This window comes from Panthera pardus, unplaced genomic scaffold (assembly GCF_024362965.1).
Source record: "Panthera pardus isolate Hobbes unplaced genomic scaffold, ASM2436296v1 HiC_scaffold_25, whole genome shotgun sequence".
In the NCBI taxonomy this organism is placed as follows: domain Eukaryota; kingdom Metazoa; phylum Chordata; class Mammalia; order Carnivora; family Felidae; genus Panthera; species Panthera pardus.
The window spans coordinates 64,740,134-64,761,869 of record NW_026526821.1 but is presented as its reverse complement, the minus strand read 5'-3'; the positions used below and the strand labels follow the sequence as shown (position 1 = coordinate 64,761,869).

General features: G+C 38.6%; 1 protein-coding gene and 1 pseudogene across 7 annotated transcripts in view; one reads left to right on the top strand and one right to left on the bottom strand.

Moving 5' to 3' along the window:
* The window catches only part of SRBD1 (S1 RNA binding domain 1), a 220,176-nt gene that overhangs the window by 10,151 nt on the left and 188,289 nt on the right, over nucleotides 1-21,736 (top strand). For all 7 annotated transcript variants that reach the window (XR_002085708.2, XM_019468785.2, XM_053890656.1 and 4 more), the window contains exons 4-7: nucleotides 6,250-6,636; nucleotides 15,668-15,834; nucleotides 19,426-19,543; nucleotides 20,851-20,989. Coding sequence is in view for 6 of the 7 variants with exons in the window: in XM_019468785.2 (XP_019324330.2) it covers nucleotides 6,250-6,636; nucleotides 15,668-15,834; nucleotides 19,426-19,543; nucleotides 20,851-20,989 (811 nt within the window). In the remaining variant the exon portion in view is untranslated. The remainder of the gene's footprint in view (nucleotides 1-6,249; nucleotides 6,637-15,667; nucleotides 15,835-19,425; nucleotides 19,544-20,850; nucleotides 20,990-21,736) is intronic.
* LOC128773591 (U2 spliceosomal RNA) lies at nucleotides 19,115-19,219 on the bottom strand (annotated as a pseudogene).

Sequence of the window (21,736 nt, the reverse complement as noted above, 5' to 3'; positions counted from 1 at the left end):
TTTGCATACAAGCTTTTCACTGAACACACTTTTAATGGGCGAATGGGCATTACCTATAGCTGAGAAAGTGTTGACTTATATCATCTTGTTGGCAGAATTTGGAGGTTTTTTCATTAAGCATGGCATGGCTTTACTTAAAGGTAGCTTGCTTGCCTAACCTATGAAATATCTCTTAGTTCAGTGGTTGTTGGTATTAGAGTCATAAACCCTTTGAGAATCTGATAAAAGTTATGAATGCTCTCTTCCCATGCCTGTCTTCTAAATTTTAAAGTATGGTTCAAGAAGTTACAGTTTAAGAAACCTTGTCATGGTGATTTCTTGATCCTTCCAATGATGCTCAGTTATATGTGTATAAGGGGAAAAGAGAATTCAAATAGAAAGTCTCTCACTTAAGAAACATTCTGGGGAGCACCTGGGTGGTTCTGTCAGTGAAGCGTGCGACTTCGGCTCAGGTCATGATCTTGCCGTCCATGATTTCGAGCTCCGTGTTGGGCTCTGTGCTGATACCTCGGAGCCTGGAGCCTGCTTCGGATTCTGTGTCTTTCTCTCTGTTCCTCCCCCGCTCACACTCTGTCTCTCTCTCTCAAAAATAAACAGAGATTAAAAAAAATTACATTTAAAATAAGAAACATTCTGGGAAGTTTTTAGAATTTCTTCCAGAATTGTCAAAATTCACATGTTTTATACCTCAGTGAAAGTACTTTTAGCATGTTAGAAGATTTCATTTCATTGGATTTGGCATTTTGCTCCTCTAGCCACCGCCAAACAAAGTAATTGAAAACCTTATTTTGGGTCGAGCTAGAATTGGTAGCCTGCTGATAACTTTGTTTTTACTAAACATCATAGACAAAATTCATCATTATTTAGTGTCTTCCTCTCTGTGTTGCTGGCATTGACCAACCCATTGGCCACTCCTCTTTGTTTTTTGAAGACTTCAGCTCAGCTCCTACTTCACATCTCTCTTTGCCACCTTCTGCCATTGTTTGTAGTGATTTCCCCTCCACTGGGATGAGCTCCCTAATGCCCTATGTTCCTGGTTCTTTGACCTTCTCATCTCCAGGGACTGTTTCGTCTTCTCTGCCTCTATCACCCTTCTCATGAACTCAGCCTGAATCCTGTCATCATTAGAAACTGTTACTACTGGCATTCTTATTCAGCCATCCCACTTTTGGGGCACTATCTCACCATTTCCTGTTCTTCCAGCTCCCTGTTTAGGTACTCTCACTGCCACTGTTTTATAGCCTTGACACAACTTCTCACTGGTAGCTCTCAACCTGTGGAACTTGAAAAAATGTCAGTGACAAGGTCACTCTAGTGTTCTAGTGACAACCTCTGTTCTAGACCAGTTAAGCCTGGAAAGAATTGTGGGGGTTAACCTGAGCATCCGTGGTATTACTTTCCTAAAGCTCCTCAGGTGACTTCTGTGGACAGCCAGGGCTGAGAGCCATGACCCAGATCTGCATCACAGATCACTGCCAGTCAGCCCTTTTCCTGCCTTACCTAGTCTAGACTACATAGTGTCTCATTTAAATCACTTTTTATTAGTCACACCAGTTTTGCCCTTCTTGCCTTCAATCACATGTGGATGATCAACCCGACACTGGGTGAGCCATCGCCTCTCTTCTGCCAGCACTGAGCAGCTGACTGTTGCTGAAAATGGCCTTGACCTAATTTGTTTTCCTTTAGATTCATAATCTCAGACCTCAAAATTACACTAAAAATACCTGGTAGACTCATTTTTTTTTCTCTGGCAGATTTGTTTTTCCAATTTTTTCTCTTTTCTTCAACTTCCTAAATTTCTTCCTCCTCTTTCCCTCTCAGCTGATGACATTGCCTTTTGCATATTTGAGAATATATGGAGCTTCCTGTTGTCTCACAACTGGGCTAGCTGTATTTGTGTTCATTGTCCTGTTACAGTGGAGGAAATGTCATCCCTCCTATCCAGAGTTAGTCCCACTGCTGGGGCTGTCAATGCCATCCCCTCTGGATCAAGGTCTGTGTCGTTAGGCATCCCCTTTCTTTTTTCTTGTCAACTTTTCTTCCAGTGGCTCAGTTGCTACAGAGTGTAAAAATGCTCTTTAAAGTCTAATTTTTAAGAAGCGTCCCCTTGACTCCTTATCCCTCTCCAGTTCTCTGTCAAGCTCACACAGTACAACACAAGGCAAGGCCAAGGCCTGCTGACTGATTTGACTGGAAAAGACACAATGAGCCACATTTTTACCTTAGTTTACTACTTTTGGAGACAGCAAAAAGAGGAGTGATCTGATTTTTCTTGGATTTAGTCATAGGCTACATAACAACCATTTGGAGTGTTAAGGCTGATTAAAAAAACCAATGAAGGCAGAAGAGAATGAGCTTTGATTATTCAGTCTGCCAAAGATTGAGGTTGAATATAAGGAGGGAAATGTTCTGATGGAGGCATGTTAAACTTGAGTATGTCACTAAGACAGGCTATAGAATCTTATAAAATGGGGAGATATTTCCCTATGTTTTTGATAGTTTAGATCCACATTTCTCAAAATTATTGGTCTTTGAACCCCTTTACACTCTTAAAAGTTACTGATGACCACAAGGAACTTTTGGTTATGTGGGTTTTTGATACTGATATTTACCATATGAGAAATTAAAAATGAGAAATTAAAATATTGATCAATTTAAAAATAATAAACCTATTATATGATTATGCAACTAACACTCTCGTGAAAAAGAAGTATATATTTTCCCAACCAACTACAAAAAATTAGAAGAATGACACTGTTTTACATTTTTGCAGATGTCTGACTTACTAGAATATGACAGAAATTGTATAAAGAACACCCGCCTCCACACAGATACGTATTTGGAAAAGGGAGAGGTGTTTTAAAAGCTTTTTTCAGATAAATGTGGATATTCTTATTCGATGCAGTACCAAAACTTAGGAAGTGGTAGTTTCTTAAAAGTTTGTTTCATTGTGGAATCCGAAATCAAATTAATGAACTTTTTTAGACAATTACATTAAAACCCTTTGGTCTGTGTTATTTGGATGGATCTTTCACCCATGCATGAATATGTGACATAAAGTATATCAGTCTTTTGCAAAATATCAGTTCACTAATTTATGCAGATCTCCCAAATGTTAGCATCTTTCATTATCTGATGATAAAATGTTACATTTATTAATATAATCACCAGTCTCATCACGGTGTTGGGAAGCTGTCAAGTTCACAGTGTATACAAATTTTTCAAAATTCTAATTTTCGCTTTTAAATCTTGAATTTTACTGTTGGTTGCAAATGTCGGGTGTGTCCTTAACAGTGACAGTCTCAGTTCATTTATGAGAAAATGTCTGCCAGATCCCGTCTGAAAATCCATAACTTGTCAGTCATTATTTCAAGTAAACATGGTGGTGTATGGAAAAAGAAGCCAGTTCAGTTCACAACTGACACAGGTGCAGGAGAGCTTTGCTCCAGACGACCGGTGCATATCTGTATGCACCCGCACGCAGCAGAAGTGCTTTACGTGGACCAGTTCAACATAGAGGATTAAAGAGGTGTGTTTTCAAGGAATGAAACCTTAAAAATTAGTAATTTTTAACTGCATTGTGGAACTCAACATTGTTTTATTCTAAGTGTGTGGCTGTGGAGGGAACGGTGATTGCTAGTACTGCTTTGTGTCATTGCCTTTGGGTGTTGCTACCGTTGCTCTCGTACCATCAGTGAATGTCCAAAAAAAAAAAAAAAAGGCAAATAATGTCTTAGCGTTATTTTGAATGGAGTTGGATTTCATAGACCCTGAAAGGGCTTTAGGGCCCCCAGGGGTCCATGGACAACACTGAGAAACACTAGGTAAGTCTTACCCAAAGACTCCAGAGAGGATACCCTTAAGGGTCTTTATGACTGTTGACTTTTCTTCTTTTCCTCTTAGTCATTTTACTTTTTCTTCGTTTTTTTGTCTACTTCCTTTTCCCTCTCCTAGGAGGTGGTCTAGGTGTGGTAGTGGTGGTGTTCACAGATATTTTAGTGCTTACCCTTAGCGAGGCAACATGATCAGCACTTCAATTGTATGAGCTTACTTCATCCTCACAACAACCCATTGAGGCAGATGCTGTTGTTATCCTGACTTTATAGATGAGAAAGCCAAGGTGAGAAATGCTAAGTGACTTGCTCATGGGTAGCATGTAAGTCATGGAACTGGGTTTCTTTTTTTTTTTTTTTTTTTTTTTTTGACGTTTGATTTATTTTAGAGAGAGAGTAAGAGAGAGAAAGACAGAGACAGAGTGTGAGCAGGGTGTGAGAGAGTGTGACAGAGTGTGAGAGAGAGAGGGAGACACAGAAACACAGAATCTGAAGCAGGCTCCAGGCTTGGTGCTGTCTGTGCAGAGCTCAAAGCAGCGCTCGAACTCATGAACTGAGATCATGACCTGAGCCAAAGTCGGACGCTTAACTGACTGAGCCACACAGGCGCCCCTGGAACTGGGTTTCTAAGTTAGCAACATGATTTTGTCAGCATTTCAGGAAACGGTATTATCTCTCTTGGGTGGTTTTACATCAGCCATGCTCATAAGAGTGGTTTAATAATTAATGACATTTTTCTGACTGGTATCATCACTCCTCAGAGGTTGAAGTAAGTAGGCACTTAAATGAGAATCAGAAATTTACTTGATGAGCATGGATTCAGATTGGGAGAATTAGATAAATCCATTTTTTTGGGTCTATTGAATGCCTACTGTGGCCTAGGTATTATGTTTGTCACAATGACATCAAATGTTTTAAATGCACATATCTAAGGTAGTCTGGTCTGTCCATCTCACAGGAGGGCTATCTTACCATTGGGACCAAAATACTCAGAATCTGTATGCTAAGCTTCCCTCTTCCTTGCACCTTGCTTAGAAGAATGCTGGTCATATTTGCTTTTTACAGTTCCTCTTTTTCTTCTCTTCTGTGGCTGACAGCCCTCTGTATGATTGACACCTTTCTTTTGCTATGTCAAGTCATATGATCAGAGTTATTATCAACTCATATGGACCTAGGACTTGTTCTATTTTTATATCTCTGTTCTTACCCATTATGTTGCAGCTAAAAATGTAATACCCAGAGGGCTACATCATTTCCAGGTTAGGTGGTGGGAGGGGTGCTCTTTATTGTAGTTTCCAGTATTTTCAGTAGTCAGGAACTCTGGAAAAATACTTGATAAAGGAGAGAGAATTGGATTTTGACTGAAAAATAGTTAGGGAATTCTTGCTTTGGTTGAGTTTGTGCCATCTGCATCACTTAGGCAATCCCAAACAGGCTAGCTTGTGAAATTGTAAACTCCATACAGGCAAGGTCTATATGTCATTTACCACTCCATTGCCAAAATGAATGCCAGGTATCAGTCCTTCACACTTGAGCTGTCACGAGGGCTGGGGGCGGTTGAGAGAGTAGCCCCTGAACACTAGTGTGGACTGCTACTCAGACTCTTCCTAAAGAAAAACTCCTGGCACTACTCTGCTGTCATGCCATGTTTTCTCTTCCCTAGCCTTCTGCATAAATTGGTGGCAGGTATAGCCTGTTGAGTTTTATGAGTGTGTGAGTGTTACTTTTTTCCCCCAAAGAGTTGACTTTTTATTGTAGGTTTTAAATCTTGGTTTTTCCAGCATGTGTAAACTTATCCTTTACTCATTGTTAAAAATTAAACTTTTTATTTCTAGATAATTATAGTTTCACATACAGTTATAAAAAAACAATACAGAGACCGTGTACCCTTTAATTTCTTCCAGTGATAACATTTTGCAAAACAATAGTAAAATGTTACAACCAGGATATTTACATTGATAAAATCCAGGGATCTTATGAGATTTCTCCAGTTTTATATGTGTATATCTGTATGTTTAGTTCTGTGCAGTTTTATCACATGTATGCCTATGTGTATCCACCATCCAGAACAGTTCCGTCACTACAAGGATCCCTAGTATTGCCTAATATTTGCCTTTTTGTAGCTGCATCCACCTGTCTCCTGACCCTTACCCCAGTCTCTGACACCCAGTAACCACTAATTTTGGGGGGAATGTTACATAAATCATAAATCATTAATATTATGTAAAATTATTAAGTGTGTAACTTTTTGCAATTGCCTTCCCCCCCCCCCCCGCCTCCATTCAACATAGTTTCCTTGAGATTCTTCCAAGCTATTGTGTGTACCATAATTTGTTTCTTCTTATTGCTGAATAATATTCCAGAGCATTCAGTTTTTCTCTTTTAATTCTCATGTGTTCTATTTACCATTTGATAGAATAACTCTGTGGCTATTGCTGATGTTGATTTGGAAGACAGAAAAAATAAGTTGGATACTGTGCAGACTCTGAAAACAGCAAAGACAAAACGGAAAAATTCAGCTCAGTCACCTTCAGGTCAGAGGACCAAAAAGCTAAAAGTTGATGAAGAAGGCAACAGGGCCAGCACCATAGAGAGTGGGCACGAGGCTGCAGAGATGCCGTCCACAAGCACCATGTGGGAAGGTGCGTGCAAGAAGGAAGAGAATGGAGATGACTTTACATTTGGTCAGTCCCCTTTAAAGAAAATGAAGACGGAAACATGTCCCCAAGGGCAGCCTGTGAGGCTTCCAGCAAATGCCACCAATATTAAGGAGGAGGTGGAAATGAACTGGGACATAGTACAGGTATGTGCAGTTGCTTTCTGGCGTTTTAGTTCATTTGATTCCTTTCTGTTTCACTAAGTAGGAGTGGCACTGGCTAAGGAAAGGGTTGGGAGTTTTTAGTTCTCTTTTGTTTTGCCAGTGATTTCCGGAGGCTTTGGGCACTGGTTCCTGTCCCAGGTACGCCGTTGTGTATTATAGCACTCATCATCACATCATCGCCAGCTCTTGAACTACGAGCTATGACATTGGGCAAGGTTGGTCTCTGCCATGGTGTTGGAGTGAACATGCACTTTGTAGAGAGATTGTACCAACAGACTGGGCCTTCAAAAGTTCATTGTTAAGTTTTTGTTTTGAACTTGGCCTGTGTTTCCCTGTAAAAGTAGGTGAGTGATTAGGTCATTAGCCATTAGTACATCTCTAACTCGTAATGTAATGTTGTAATATACTATAAACAAGGCTAGAAATTTCTTAGGAAAATTCTTCTGAATTTCAACTTGAGCTGCCATTGACTTCTCTCAGTTTCTTGACTGGCTTTGGGAATGGCAGAGAAGACCTGAAGAGTGACTTTTAAAGAGTGATTCTCAACCTTCTATGTGTGCCAACACACTCTGGGGGACATCTCAAACTTAATTATGGCAGTGCCCATCCGGGTAGATGGGCATGACCTCCCTCTTTCTTACCTGTCTTGTGGTGATTCTGATGTAACTTCTTCTGCTTCTGTGAATTACTGCTCTGCAACCTGGGGCCTCTGCTGGCTTCTCAGCCTGGGACTGTGTGTGGGTTACCTTTTTCTTCAGAGGAACTTTTTTTTACCCGTGCTGTCTCTTCTATTACCTATTAGTCGAACATCGCCAGTAATTTTTAATTATGATTTTTCTTTTCTCTGGTCCACTAAGGAATAGGATGCTGCCTCAGAGTTTTCTTCTCATCTTTGTTCCTCAACTAAATAGTTCAAAGTTTCTTGGAGAAACAGTGTATAATTAGGCTCCTTTGTATACCATCTTTTTCCTTATTCACTTAAGCCTACAAAGAAATGTTTTAAAAGGATGGTTTATGGACCACCTGTATCCGATTCATGTGAAGACTTTCTTAAAATGCAGACTCCTTGCTTAGTTCCAGTCCAGACTCACAGGGACAGGTGGATATGTCCCACTTTCTTTTCACTAACGCTTACAAGCTTATTTCTGTTATTGACACAGATCTGCCTCTAGTAGTGGACAGTGAGCAGGAGGGGGGGGGGGGAAGGTTTCAAAGACGATGAAGTCTCTTGAAGTGTGGTTGTAAGTTCTTCAAAATTAAGGGCTCCTTACTCTGTGGTACCTTGCTTCACACCCATCCCCTAATCTATGTAACAGAAAAAGAGAAGAAAATGGTCCTGCCTTACCCAGTTGTCTCTCGGTTACAAATAATACAAAACTACTTGTAATGAGTTTAAAATGAAAAGAGTTTATTTATTACCAAGAACACCGAGGTCTTTCAAAGAATGTAAGGGACAAAGTGTGATCAAGTCTCCTAAAGGCCTTGAACCAGAAATTGAAAAACCATGAGGACTTGAGGAAGATACTTTCTCACTTCTCTCTCTTTCCTTTCAATTCCAAGCATTGTTTTCTCCTCCCCTCCCTTGTCGGAAGTGATTTTTGACAGCTCAAACAAGCGTGTCCTTGGAATCTGGCACTCCTTGCTTGTGAATTAGGAGAAGTGGTTGCTACAGCGGCCACCTTCACTGAGCACCCTGACAATGAGTAAGCTCAGCATTTTCTAGGTGGGTTTAGGGGTTGCCTGGGGAACTTTAGGTGTGATTTGCATTTGGGTTTTTTGTTTAACCAGATGTAGTCATCCTTGTCCAACCCTGAGTTACTTTTTCAGACAATTCTTGTGATATATATGGATCTTTTTCATTCCTTTCTTATTCCCCATAAGCAACAGAGAATAATTTTATCTTGGCACTGCATTCCTGCTTCCAAACATGGTTGACAACAGTGGCAGGTGTTAGGGGAGAGGGGATTGAGAAGAGTGAGATTGACCAGTGCTGAGTCTGATGATCAGGAAGGCCTTGAACCTGTGGGTGAGGACCAGACTAATTGAAATGGCTTTGATATGCATATTATCTGCCACAGAACACAATATATGGCCAAGGTCTTTGGGAAATCCTGAAAAATACTTAGTAAGGAATGGTCAATAGAAATTAAGTATATAGAGATTATTAATCATTACTAATTGAACATGTGGGAAATGTCTTTTATATTTCTTTCATTTTGTGTGCTGTTCCCCGTGGCTCCTGCCCACCATGACACCATGACCTTCTGTTTTTTTCCCTTCGTGGTGTGTTTCTCAACTCTGAAAAGTCCACTGATTTTTCAGGACATCACCATCTTGTTTGGGGACGGAAAACTGCATTGCCATTACTTAAGTACTTAAGTTATTTATAGACTTCATTAGAAACATACTTTGTGTCCATTTCTTAATCAGGCTTTGGGGATCTCTGGATCCCTTGAGCAGAAGCAACCTATTCTTCAGCCCTTTCCCCAAAACTACAAATGTGTGGTCACTATCAGAAACTGGTTTTTGTTAAACACATTATATCATTATGCAAATATAATATAAACACCATGACCTTTATGAGAGTTTGAAGAGGTGACTAGCTACAACCAATTTTTGAGAAAAATTAAATGCTTCAAAATGGTGATTGCTATTATATAGTTTCTTTATTTTGAGGGGGCTGGAAGTAGGTGAGTAGAACAGCCACATATAATATATTAGTAAAGTTTGCTAAATTAGGTAGCAAAAGCAAGCCAACCCTCTTTATTAGCCATTTTTCTTGCAGGAAATGATCAGGATGATGGGATGACAAAACTGGGGAAAGAAGGGGGACAGGAAGGAGGTGGGTGTCTCTAAATTGGCTTTTTCACTGTAGTTTTGCACATAAGCACACACCACCCATTAGGTTACCTGTTGTTCCAGGAGAGATTAAGTACAACAATGGAATTAGCCCTTTTTGTTTCTTTAATTCATCTGGTATTTGTGATGGGCTTTAAAAAAACCCCAAAAAACTGAAGGGTGCCTGGGTGGCTCAGTCGGTTGAGCATCTGACTTCAGCTCAGGTCGTGATTGTGCTGCTCCTTGGTTTGAGCCCCATGTCGGGCTCTGTGCTGACAGCTCAGAGTCTGTAGCCTGCTTCTGATTCTGTGTCTCCCTCTCTCTGCCCCTCCCCCACTCATTCTCTCTCTCTCTCTCTCTCTCTCTCTCTCTCTCTCTCTCTCTCTCTCTCTCCCAAAAATAAAAAACATTAAAAAATTTAAAAAAACCTGTTTTTGAAGTATGTATACGGAAAATTATACTTAAGTGTATAGCTCTTGAATATTTGAAAGTGTGACCATGTAACAAGCTTCTAGTTCAAGAAACAGAACCTTACCAGCATCCTACAGTACTCTATATGGTCCAGTTTCCTGTCGTCTTTCCTATAACCACTATTGATTATAACAGCATAGTTTTTCCTTTTGCAGTCTTTAAGGAAGCTCCTGTGTGTGATAAAATAAGTGATATAATAAAAATAAATAGACCAGGGTAAAGAGAACAGCAGGGATCAAAAGCTTTTCAGAAAGGAGGTGTCCAACTGCTGATTTGGAGATGATTTTGAGTAGAAAATTGCATCTCTCAATTCTCATTAGGGTTGAATTTAATTTAGATGTTCTTTTAAAATGTAGATGCTGCCCGGGTGATTAAAGCTATAGTTTGTTGATACCCAGATGTTTCCTTTTTTAACTGAGGGAATCGAATATAGATTTGGAGAAGTAAATCTCAGGACACTCTGGGAGAAGTCCATTTTGTTGGAAGTTTAGACACCAGAGGGCAGTATGAAGGCACCATGTTTCATCTCTAGTGGGATTCAGGAAGAGAAGTGAGGATGTTTGATTAATTTATACTTTTGCCTGAAAAAATCATCTTGCTTTGCACACATCAGATTTTTGAAAAGGTAATATAGCTTGTGGAACTTTAGGCAATTTAACTTTTTTGGACCTCAGGTTTTCTGTCTCTAAAATGGGAGCACTAATACCTATCATATAATTTGAATTAATGCTGAATAAGTGAAAATGTTTAGAACATAATAAGCCCTATTCAAGTGTTAGCTTCAAATGACAGTCACAAAAGGTGCTTCTATTATTTAAGTGTTAGGGTTGAAAAAAATCTTGAGACTGCCTTCCTTTTTACTTTACTCTCAGTCTTATCCACCAGTTAACTATAAATATTATTAGATATTAGCAAATGTGAATAGTTTAAAAGTAAAAACTATAGTATTTCTCTGCCTTACCCCTACCTATCCCTAAAGTTTGGTCTCTGCTTTTAACTCCTTTAGTTATGTCTTTGTTGTTCACCTTGTTCTTCTGAAACACAGATTTCTGGGCCCCACTCAGAGTTTCTGGTTCAGTGGATCTGGGTGGCATTCAAGAATTTGCATTTCTGACAAGTCCCCAGGTGATGCTTATGCTACTGGCTTGGGGACCACACATTGTGAGCCACTTGCTCTAGTCCACAGATCTCATTGACTCGTAAATGTCACAGGGTTCATAGGGGGATTGACTCAACAACTGCAATTCAGTAATGAGCAGATCATTATTGAGTGGGTTACTGTTGAGTATAGAATAATGTTCAAACCTATATGGAATTCATCCCCTATCTCCATCCACCTTTCCATTTTTCACCTCATCTCAATACCCCTTGTACATTTTAGCATTGCTGAACTTAGAGCAATTAAAAAAAAATTTTTTTAATGTGTATTTATTTTTGAGAGAGAGAGAGAGACAAAGCATGAGCGGGGGAGGGGCAGAGAGAGAGGGAGACACAGAATCCGAAGCAGGCTCCAGGCTCTGAGCTGTCAACACAGAGCCTGATGCAGGCTCAAACCCACGAACCGCGAGTCATGACCTGAGCTGAAGTCAGATGTTCACCCGACTGAGCCACCCAGGCGCCCCTGAACTTGCAGCAATGTTAAAATGTGCAGTGGTTTCTCATCAGTGGCTTTTGATATGCTGTTCTCTTCCTGGAATTCCTGCCCCTATTGGCTGCCTGGAGATACTTTCATTCTCTTTGGTGCTTTTCCATCGCTGCAGAGTTAGATGTTTCTACCTTTCATTTGCTCTTAAAACAATCCATATGTGCTTCTGTCAGAGTACAGATCACACTATATTTCAACTTGTCTGTCTGTCTTCTTTCTAGCTTGTAAGCTCCTTGGGAAGAGGGACTTGGTTTTTTACATTTGATTTTCACTGGCTTGGTATGGTTATTGGCATATAACATGAGCTAAAATAAACGTTTGACTAAATTAAGACAGAAGAAATTGGATGATTTGGAGGCCCAAGCGTGGTGACTGCTTATGGAGGGAGTTCTCTTGTCTTAAATTTCAAGGAGCAAATCTATACAAGCAGCAGCATACACTCCCTTAACACATATGATGCTTCTGGATTTGTTAGGACCTAGTATGACCCAGATGTGGAAGTTGGACTGAGTTGGAGCCCCTTTCAGTTAACGGTAGCTGAGGTAGTTTAGGGTAGTGGGAACCCATAGGTTGCTGTAACAATCACATGGTTCCAAAATAATGAGTATTTTGGTCATTTTCATTTCTGCAATCTATCTTTCAGAATCTGGCCTATCTTTTAAGAAAGGGCCAGCTGAAATACTACCCCTGGAGAAAGTCTTTCTTGATTACCTTTCTCTTCTCTGAAAACATTATATCACTGGCACATCCTGTTTTATTTGTACTTATTTACATTAACGTTTGTTCTCCCTTCTAGATTGTTTACTCCTTTAGAATAGTGATATTTGGAACCACACTTGGGAAGGGATTTTATTTATTTTTTTATTTAAAAAAAATTTTTTTTTTTTTTAACGTTTATTTGTGAGACAGAGAGAGACAAAGCATGAACGGGGGAGGGGCAGAGAGAGAGGGAGACACAGAATCGGAAGCAGGCTCCAGTTTGCAGGCTCAGTTTGCTTCCTTGGTGACAGATGAGATGGTCATGATAGAGAACACACAGCGATACTGAGGACATTGATTAGAATGCTTTTGGTTGCAATAAGAGAAAACCCATCTCAAACTAGCTTAAGCAATAAAGAAGATTTATTAACCTGTATAATAAGAAAGTTTGGTCATTGCACTGAAACAGTCTTTCCACGATTATCTTAGCGCTGCCATCCTCAGCTTCAGGAGTCTAACATGTACAAGCTGTGTTTCTCCAGAAGAAGAAATTGTACCTGGGTCCGGAGTTGAACCTAGATTTTGAGCTTCATGCTGATTGGACTAATCTTTTTGGCCACACTCTGGCTGTCAATTATAAAAGTCATTTTTTTTTAAATGTTTTATTTATTTCTGACAGAGAGAGAGAGAGAGAGACAGAGCATGAGTGGGGGAGGGACAGAGAGAGACTGAGACACGGAATCCGAAGCAGGCTCCAGGTTCTGAGCTGTCAGTACAGAGCCTGATGTAGGACTCGAACTCACGGACCGCGAGATCATGACCTAAGCCGAAGTTGGACGCTTAACTGACTGAGCCACCCGGGCGCCCGTCTGGTTGTCAGTTATAAAACAACTGTGTTATACTTGTGGACAAAATGCTGTGAAGGTAGAGTTGAGGTCAAGTGCTCTCAAGTCGCATGGCTGCTACATAATGAGAAGGTGTTGTTGGAGGAGATAGCCATAATATTCCTGAGGCTTTCTGTGGTGGAAGATGATGTTGGCTGGAATAAGAAAGAAACAGGAAGAGGTTCAGGTTTGAGAAAGCACTGATAAGTGATTTTTGGAGGGGTCAGGGAAGATAGCAAGAAGAGCATTTCTGAATGAGGGAGCAACCTTAGGAAAGCCTCTAAAGAGGGAAGCAGCTGGGCTTGTTCTAGAATTGAGAAAAAGCCTTTGGGGCTGGCATCTAATAAGGGGAAGGGGAAGGCTGGAGGCTCATGTTTTTTGAGTTGTGGTAAGGAGTTTGGATTCTAAATGTACTGGGAAATCATTGAAAGGTTTTGACCAGTCAAGTGACATGATCCAGTATACATTTTAAAAAGGTAATTCTTGTTGGTTCACGGAGACTAGACTAGAAGGGATTGGAGTGGATGCAAGAATAGTTGAAGGCTACTAAGTAGTCCTAGATTGAACTAGGTGGGTATGGGGAAGAAGAAATGAAGAGCAGTGATGAACTAAAGAAATATTTTGCAGTTAGAGTCAAATGTACTTGTGATACAGTATATTTAAGAGTTGAAGTAGACAAAAGGGTTAGGCTCTTAGTTTTCTGGCTTGAACTGCTGTTTGGATGTAATAAGGGGAAAACTAGAGGAAGTTTCAGAGGAAGATCACTTTGTAAATGCAAAGTGTGAGATGCCCATTATGTTTTCAAGAGAATGTGTCAGGTAGTTGGCTAAACGAGTTGAGCTTACGTGGAAGAGAGCTGAGGCCAGAGATGTGATGTGGGGGTTCTCACTCACCAGAAGCTGGTATTGATACATCCAAGTGTTGATAAGATGTAGGCCTCAAAGGGCGACTGGGTGGCTGAGTCGGTTAAGCGTCCGACTTCGGCTCAGGTCATGATCTCGAGCCCTGCGTCAGGGTCTGTGCTGACAGCTTGGAGCCTGGAGCCTGCTTCGGATTCTGTGTCTCCCTCTCTCTCTGCCCCTCACCCACTCACACTTTGTCTGTCTCTCTGTCTCTCTCAAAAATAAATAAACATAAAAAAAAAAAAGGTGTAGGCCTCAGGATTTAAGATTCCCAGTAGAGTGAGAGTGTACTTCATAGTCTCTGGACTACAGCCTTTTATCTTGTCTGTAGTTTTGAAATTCATTCTGTTTTGTATATTAACTTGATTTTGTTAATGAGTTGATTATGATAATTCTTTAATATTTTTCTGGGTTTTTTCCTTTCCATTTTTGGCTGATCTTGGACATCAAGATTGAAATAATAATAAAACTTAATGCCTTATGTATTGTGCTTTGAAAAATCTTCTTCATTTTTGAGAACAGTTACTGAAATTTGCATTTCCCTGTCTCTTTTTTTCAAACTGACTTTTCTGAACTTTTTTGCTTACATGTATATTCTGCTGAAACCTATAGGTTTGTTTTTTAAAAAAGAATTATTTCACATATGTAGTGTATGTGCATGATACAAAAGATTTATAAAAGAGTTTTCCTAATTAAGTCACCCACTTACCTTTTCTGAAAGTAAGCCATGTTCTTGTGAATCATTCCTTATCAGTTCACATAAGATTAGTTGCATGGTATTCTACTCTATCGTGTCATGATTTATTTTTTAGTTCCCCATTGTAGATTTAGGTTTTTGCTGACTTTTACTATTCTGGAAAAAGTTCTTCAAAAAATATCATTATATTATTATTATTATTATTATTATTATTATTAAAATGTTTGTTTTTGAGAGAGAGAGAGCTGGGGGAGAGGGGCAGAGAGAGAGGGAGACACAGAATCTGAGGCAGGCTCCAGGCTCTGAGCTGTCAGCACAGAACCTGACACGGAGCTCAAACTCAAAAACCGTGAGATCATGACCTGAGTTGAAGTCTGACTCTTATTTGACTGAGCCATCCAGGCATCCTCAAAAATATCATTATAAATAATATAATTTTCCAGGGGTATGACTATATCAGGATAAATTCCCAGGAGTGGGAATGCTGGGTCAAAAAGAGTTTATGCATTATACGTTTTGATAGATACTGCCAAATTGCACTTTCTCAATAGCAGTGATTGAAAGTACCTTTTACTGTCACTCATGCCAACACAGTGAGTTACCAACTCCTTGATCTTCACTGCTAATCTGAGAAGTGAAAATTGTGTCTTATTGAGCCCTGTAGAACTTGTTTACAGAGTGGCTTTGATTGGATTTTATTTAATTAGTAAACTGACTATTTTATGGTTGCCAGTACATATGTATATTTTTTTAAACCACAGCAAGTAGTTTCTAAGTGACTGGAGAACGATTATTTCATGCTATATTTAAACCATACGTTACAATATAGATGTGTAATTTTCAGAATTTTAAATAACTACATATCCTTAATTTGCAGGTTTTATCTGAGAGAACTAATATTGAACTTTGGGTTTGTGCCAACATTATTCGTCTCTTTAATGACGATAACACAATTCCCTTCATTATACGGTATCGAAAAGAACTCATTAATAACCTTGATGCTGATTCCTTGAGAGAAGTTCGACAAACCCTAGAGGAGCTCCGGTAAGAAACCTGGGAAGGGATGAATGTACTGTGAGTGGAAAGAGAGCCCATGAGCCAGTGAGGAGAAATAGCGAGGAAGTGAATGGCAGCATATTTCAGCAGTTACGCTGTTTTATTTTCTTGAATAGTCTGAATATAGTCATCTTCTGACAGAGAAAAGTCAGCTCTGTTTTCCTTATTTAGGTGTGCACTCCCTCTGCTGGAGTGTTTGTGCATAGCTTGAGTGCACATGGGGAGAAAGGAGCTTTGCATTAAAAGTGTGCACCTGAGAGTTTGACCCCATATTGTCTCAGAAATGACTGTGCATAACGGCAAAGGAAGGACACTTCTCCACAAAAGGAGAAAGGCACCTCTCCACAAAATACTTAATTACAAAGAAATAGAGTGCCTGCACCATGGAGAAACCCACAGATACTATCAAATGATCTAAAGTCATAAGTAACAGTACAAATGAAAAGTACATTTTAGTCTGAATCTTCAACAGCTTATTTAAAACTTCCCTCTTAAAACTATAAAGTCCCTAAATGGACTTTTTGGCAGTATAGAGTTTGGTGGGAAATATGTCTATTTCCTTTTTCTGTTCTTTTAAAGGGCATGGTAGTTTGATATTAATGGGTTTTACGTTTTGTGTGGTTATAGAATGAAAAGCACCCTTTAAAAAATTATTACTCTGGTCTTACTGTAATAACTCAGAAATAAGCATACAAAGACTATCAGATTAACTGTAATTTTTAGTAGAGTTTATTAAAACACTCTTCACCATTTCTGCATTTATTGCATGTCTCTTACATGCCAGCCACTGTGATATCAGTGGGTGTGTTCTTCAACTTTATGACAATGTATATAGTCTTACCATCAAGCCATTCTAAAAGTGCTAAAGGTTATTTTTACAACAAGCCTGATAACCATCCTGTGATTTCAGGGGAACTTGCAACTCACTAGCATTTATTTCTACATCTTTTGTTGACTTTCTTTTAGTGCCAGGAGGATTAAAATGCTAATTGTGGAGAGTTACATTTCATTGAGAGGCAAATCAATTAGCCAACTCAGTGGTATAAATGACTAGTTAATCAGATTCAAGTCTTCTAGGACCAGGTTAGTATAATAAGGCATCAAGGGATATGAACTGGAGACCCAGACTTCTAACTGCTGCCCCTCTACTCCAGCAGATTACTGACATGCAGACTTGTCTACCCAGTTTGACAGCTTGTCCTATTTTTTAAAAGAACCCTTAATCTGAGTTTTTATGTAAAAAATTTCTGGGTCAAACAAAACCATCTACAGGCCACATGTAGAAGGCCAGTAGTTTATAAATTCTGAAGCTTTCTATTTAGGTGAAGGCAAGGTAATGAGGAAAATCTGAGGATTTGGGGATCTGAAGTTGGGGAAAGTGTCACAAACAAGCAAGAATAGTTTGTTTTAAAAATTAGAGGTATTCTAATAATATTTGGTTGTATGGAGAACAAATGGAAACTTAATGTCAAGATTATTATTATTTTTTCTTTATCTATAGAATTACTTCTGCAAAAGAGTTAATTCTCTGGGTATCTATTAATAGTGAAATGTATTGAATATTAGGAGAAGAATAGTTCTCTGAGTGAGTGAGAGCATTGACTGGGGCTTGGAAGATCTTTTTATATTATATAGAGATTTGGTAACGAGTTATGGTCTTTATTTTTTTTAAGCTCAGCATTTTCTATTCCTGGAGCACTGCTTTTTCAATCTGTTAATTGCTACCCGTAAAGGAGTAGTGAAACTAATTTAGTAGGTCATTACCACTTTAACAAAAATGAAATAAAGAATAAAAAATGTAAGACTGCAGTTTATGTAGTAAAAGTAAATAGTGTTTCATGAAACTGTTTATTATACGTTTATATAACTTTACTATATATATTTATGTTATGTTTATATAATTTTATTATATATGAAATTATATATGTGTATATAATATATGCCAGATTGCAAAGTAAAAAATATGTTTTATTGATGGTCTCTGTTAAAAATGTGAATGAAAGAGGTTGATTTTGGATAGTAAGAAAAACTTCCTGAATTTTCTCTAAAGATGCCTTTCCTCCTTTTTATATGAAGACCAGTAGTTCATTGGCCTTTTGTCAAAATGACCCTGGTGGGCTTCAGCCCCTGAAAATAGTCTTGGGTTACCAGGAATGTAAAAGATACATCGATTGTAATCGAAGAACTCATGTGCCTCCTCTTTAATTTACCATCTTCTCTCTTTTTTTTTTTCTTTTTTCATAAGTAGATTTAATTTTTTTCCATCAACCATTTCTAATAATGTATATTGTCATCTAACTTTTTTCTATTATTTTAGCAATTTCAGTTGCTAAATATAATGATAAGATTGTACATTCACAGTACAAAATCATCTTAAAGTGGTGGAACAACTGTGCCTTTGCCCCTACCTGTACTTCGATTCCTGGTATCAGCTTTTTTCTCTGTGGTATCCTGGCTCTCTCCATTGGAGAACTGTGTTCAGAAACCAGTTATGGATGGGTGTTATGCATGCTGAGCCTAAGTGGTGATACCCAGTAGCAGTGAGCACATCTAGCACCCATAACTTGGTTTCTATGTACTATTCGTTTGATTGCAGGGCCGGGGCAGAGAAAGTAAAAGCCTGGAGTATCTTGTGCCAGAGAATAAGAAAGTACTCACAGAATGATGGGGACATGTCTAAAGAACACAGAAACTAGCTTGAAGAGGTTACTTCTGGTCAAATTTGGAACAATTTGAGCATCAAAATAAGTGTTAGTAATGGATTATAAAAAAATCATGAGTCCATGGTGATATAAATAAATTAGTGAATAAATTGAGAGTTTAGTAAGGAATGGGATAATTAAATAGTTTCAGAGCACCTCTCCACAAAATACTTAATTACAGAGAAATAGAGTGCCTGCATTGTGGAGAAACCCACAGACACTATCAAATGATCTAAAGTGATAAGTAATAGTACAAATGAAAATTATTTGCTGCCTAACAGGATGTAGTGATAAGAACATGGCATTACTCTGTTACAATATTCCTGGTCAGAGATAGACCATCTGAATCAAACTGTGAAGAAACATCAGAGAAACTCAAAAGTGTAGGACATTCTACAAAACAACTGGCCTGTAACATTCTAAAGGATCAAGGCTCTAAAAATCAAGGGGAGACTGAAATACGGTTTCTGCTTGAAGGAGACTGTAGACACATGGCAGTTATATACAACCCACTCTTAACTGAATTCACTATCATGGACATTATGGAAATACTTGGTGATACTTACATGAGGTCTGAGGATTAGAATATAGTAATATATCAATACCCATTACCTGATTTTGATGGCTATATTGTACTACACTTGATCTTAGCCAAAAGGCCGAGAAGCAATTGATGGCTATATTGTTACATAGGAGGAGATTCTTGTTTATAGAAAACATACACTAAAGTATTTGGGTGAGGGTAACTTATCCTCAAATGGTTCAGAGAGCGAAAATGTTTTTATCTCCCCTATAACTTTGTTGTAAGTTTGAGACAGCTTCATAAAGGATGTTTTGACATAGAAGTCTTGTATATTATGAAAGTTTTTATTTTCAGGGCTGTTGCAAAGAAGGTTCATAGTACAATCCAAAAAATTAAGAAGGAGGGGAAGATGTCTGAGTGCTTGTTAAAAGCCTTACTGAACTGTAAAACTTTTGAAGAACTAGAACATGTGGTAAGAAACTCTTTTAATCTTTTAATATAATACCTACCTAAGTATATAATTATATGGATCTTTTTATAGTTATAAAAGATCTGGAAATAAAAAGCTAAAATCATCAGCCACCGTTATTTAATTCAACAAGGTGTTTATTCTTTATTCAATAAATATCTATCAAATGCTTTTTTGTGTTTTCTAAGATAGGTGATACACAGTCCTTGTCTCCAAGGCATTTCCAGTTAAGTGGGGGGCAAATGAAAGTAGGTTATGGAATTGAATTGGGAAGCCTAAGGGGGAATGCTGAGCTGGAGACCTAGCTGTGAGCGTCTTCAGCATGTGGTTGGTATTTATAACCAGGAGAATGGAAGATTTCACTCAGGGAGAGTTTGTGGGTAAGCAGGTCAAGATAGACCATTGAGGAACACTAACTTTTGAAGCACGGGTGGAGGAAGGGTGAGCCAAAGGCGGAGACATGGAAAGAGTGGTCAGAGAAATAAGAGGAGAATCAGGAGATGATGACATCTTGGAAGACTAGGGAAGAGAGTCTTAGAAGGAGGTAATGATCAGCAGTTAAGTAAGTAAATGTATCAGTGAAGCTTGGCAAGGTGAGGACTGAAAGATGTATATTTGGTAATTAGGGGATCATTGTGGTTCTTTGGGTTACGACTTTCAACAAGGTATGTGGGCAGAGAAGTCTGATGGCTCAGGTTGAGGAGTGAATGTGTCTTAGGCAGTGGAAGCCTTGTGTATTTGCAGCTTTTGGAGGAGCTCCCTTGGGTTGAGGAGAGGGCCTTACAGTTCTTTCTGTCCAGGCACTGAGGTTTTTTTTTTTAAATAAATAAATATTCAATATTTACTTAATATATAATGAGAGAGAAAGAGACAGAGTGCAAGCAGGGGAGGGGCAGAGAGAGAGAGGGGAAGACACAGAATCTGAAGCAGGCTCCAGGCTCTGAGATGTCAGCACAGAGCCTGACGCGGGGCTCGAACTCATGGACCTTGAGATCATGATCTGAGCTGAAGTCAGATGCTTAACCGATTGAGCCACCCAGGTGCCCCCGGCACTGTTTTTGAGATGAGTGAATCCAAATAAATGCCTAATGTCAAGTGTGTAGAAAAGTATAAAGAATCAGATGAGGAACAACCATCTTTGTATAGCTAGTAGTCTCTGGTTAGTATTAATTTGTCTCTGAAGGGTTGAGAAAAGGATGTCTTTAGCCTCCCCACCATGTCTTCTAATTGTGTGTTTTAATTTTAACTTTTGCTTTTTAACACTGAATGGTGTGGTGTATTTTCTGACTTTTTTTTTCCTCCCCCTGCAGTCAGCTCCATATAAAACTGGGAGCAAAGGCACTAAAGCCCAGAGAGCAAAGCAGTTGGGATTAGAAGGAGCAGCCAGGACACTGCTTGAGAATCCAGGGCAGCTCAATCTGCTATCTTACATTAAACCCAACATAAAAGGTACCAGCTTTACTTCAAGAGATCATCCCTGTTTCTTTTTCTTTTTCTTTTTTTCCAAATTTGAAAACTATGTTAAAAAAATATTTCATTAAGTAATGACTATACAAAAGAATATTATAGCATATAAAGAATAAATAATTCTAATAAAACAAATCCCCATATACCTCCTGCTTAGCCATCCAGCTTCTTCTTTTGATGAAGTGCCTGTTCTAGTCTTTTGCCCATTTTTATTTTGTGTTGTTGTTTCTCTTTTCTTATTAATTTATAAGTACTTTTTAAGATATTCTTTCTCAGTTATGTGTATTATAAATCTTATCTCCCAGTTTGTAACTTCTCTTTTCACTTTCTTTATGCTGTCTATTAAATAAAAAGAAAATAGAAGATCTTAATTTTATTGTAGTTGAATTATTAATCTTGTCAATTTTGCTAACCTTTTCTTTTAAGATAATTGCTTTCTTTTCCTTTTTAAATAATTTTTTCACATCCCAGTGTTATAAAGAATGTCCTATATTATCTTTTAAAATACTCTGTTTCTAAAAAATTATTTAATTACAAAAGTTGTATGTATTCTTTAAAAAGAATTTCAATGATTCTGACATACATGAGTTATAAAGTGAACGCCTGCTTCCACACTTCTACTCTCCAGGTGTAAAGTTTCTTTCTTCTGAAGTGTATCTTCCTCTCCTTTTGTGTGTGTGTGTGCACAAGAGAGAATGAGATGGGAAGAGGGTAAGAGAGAGAATTCTA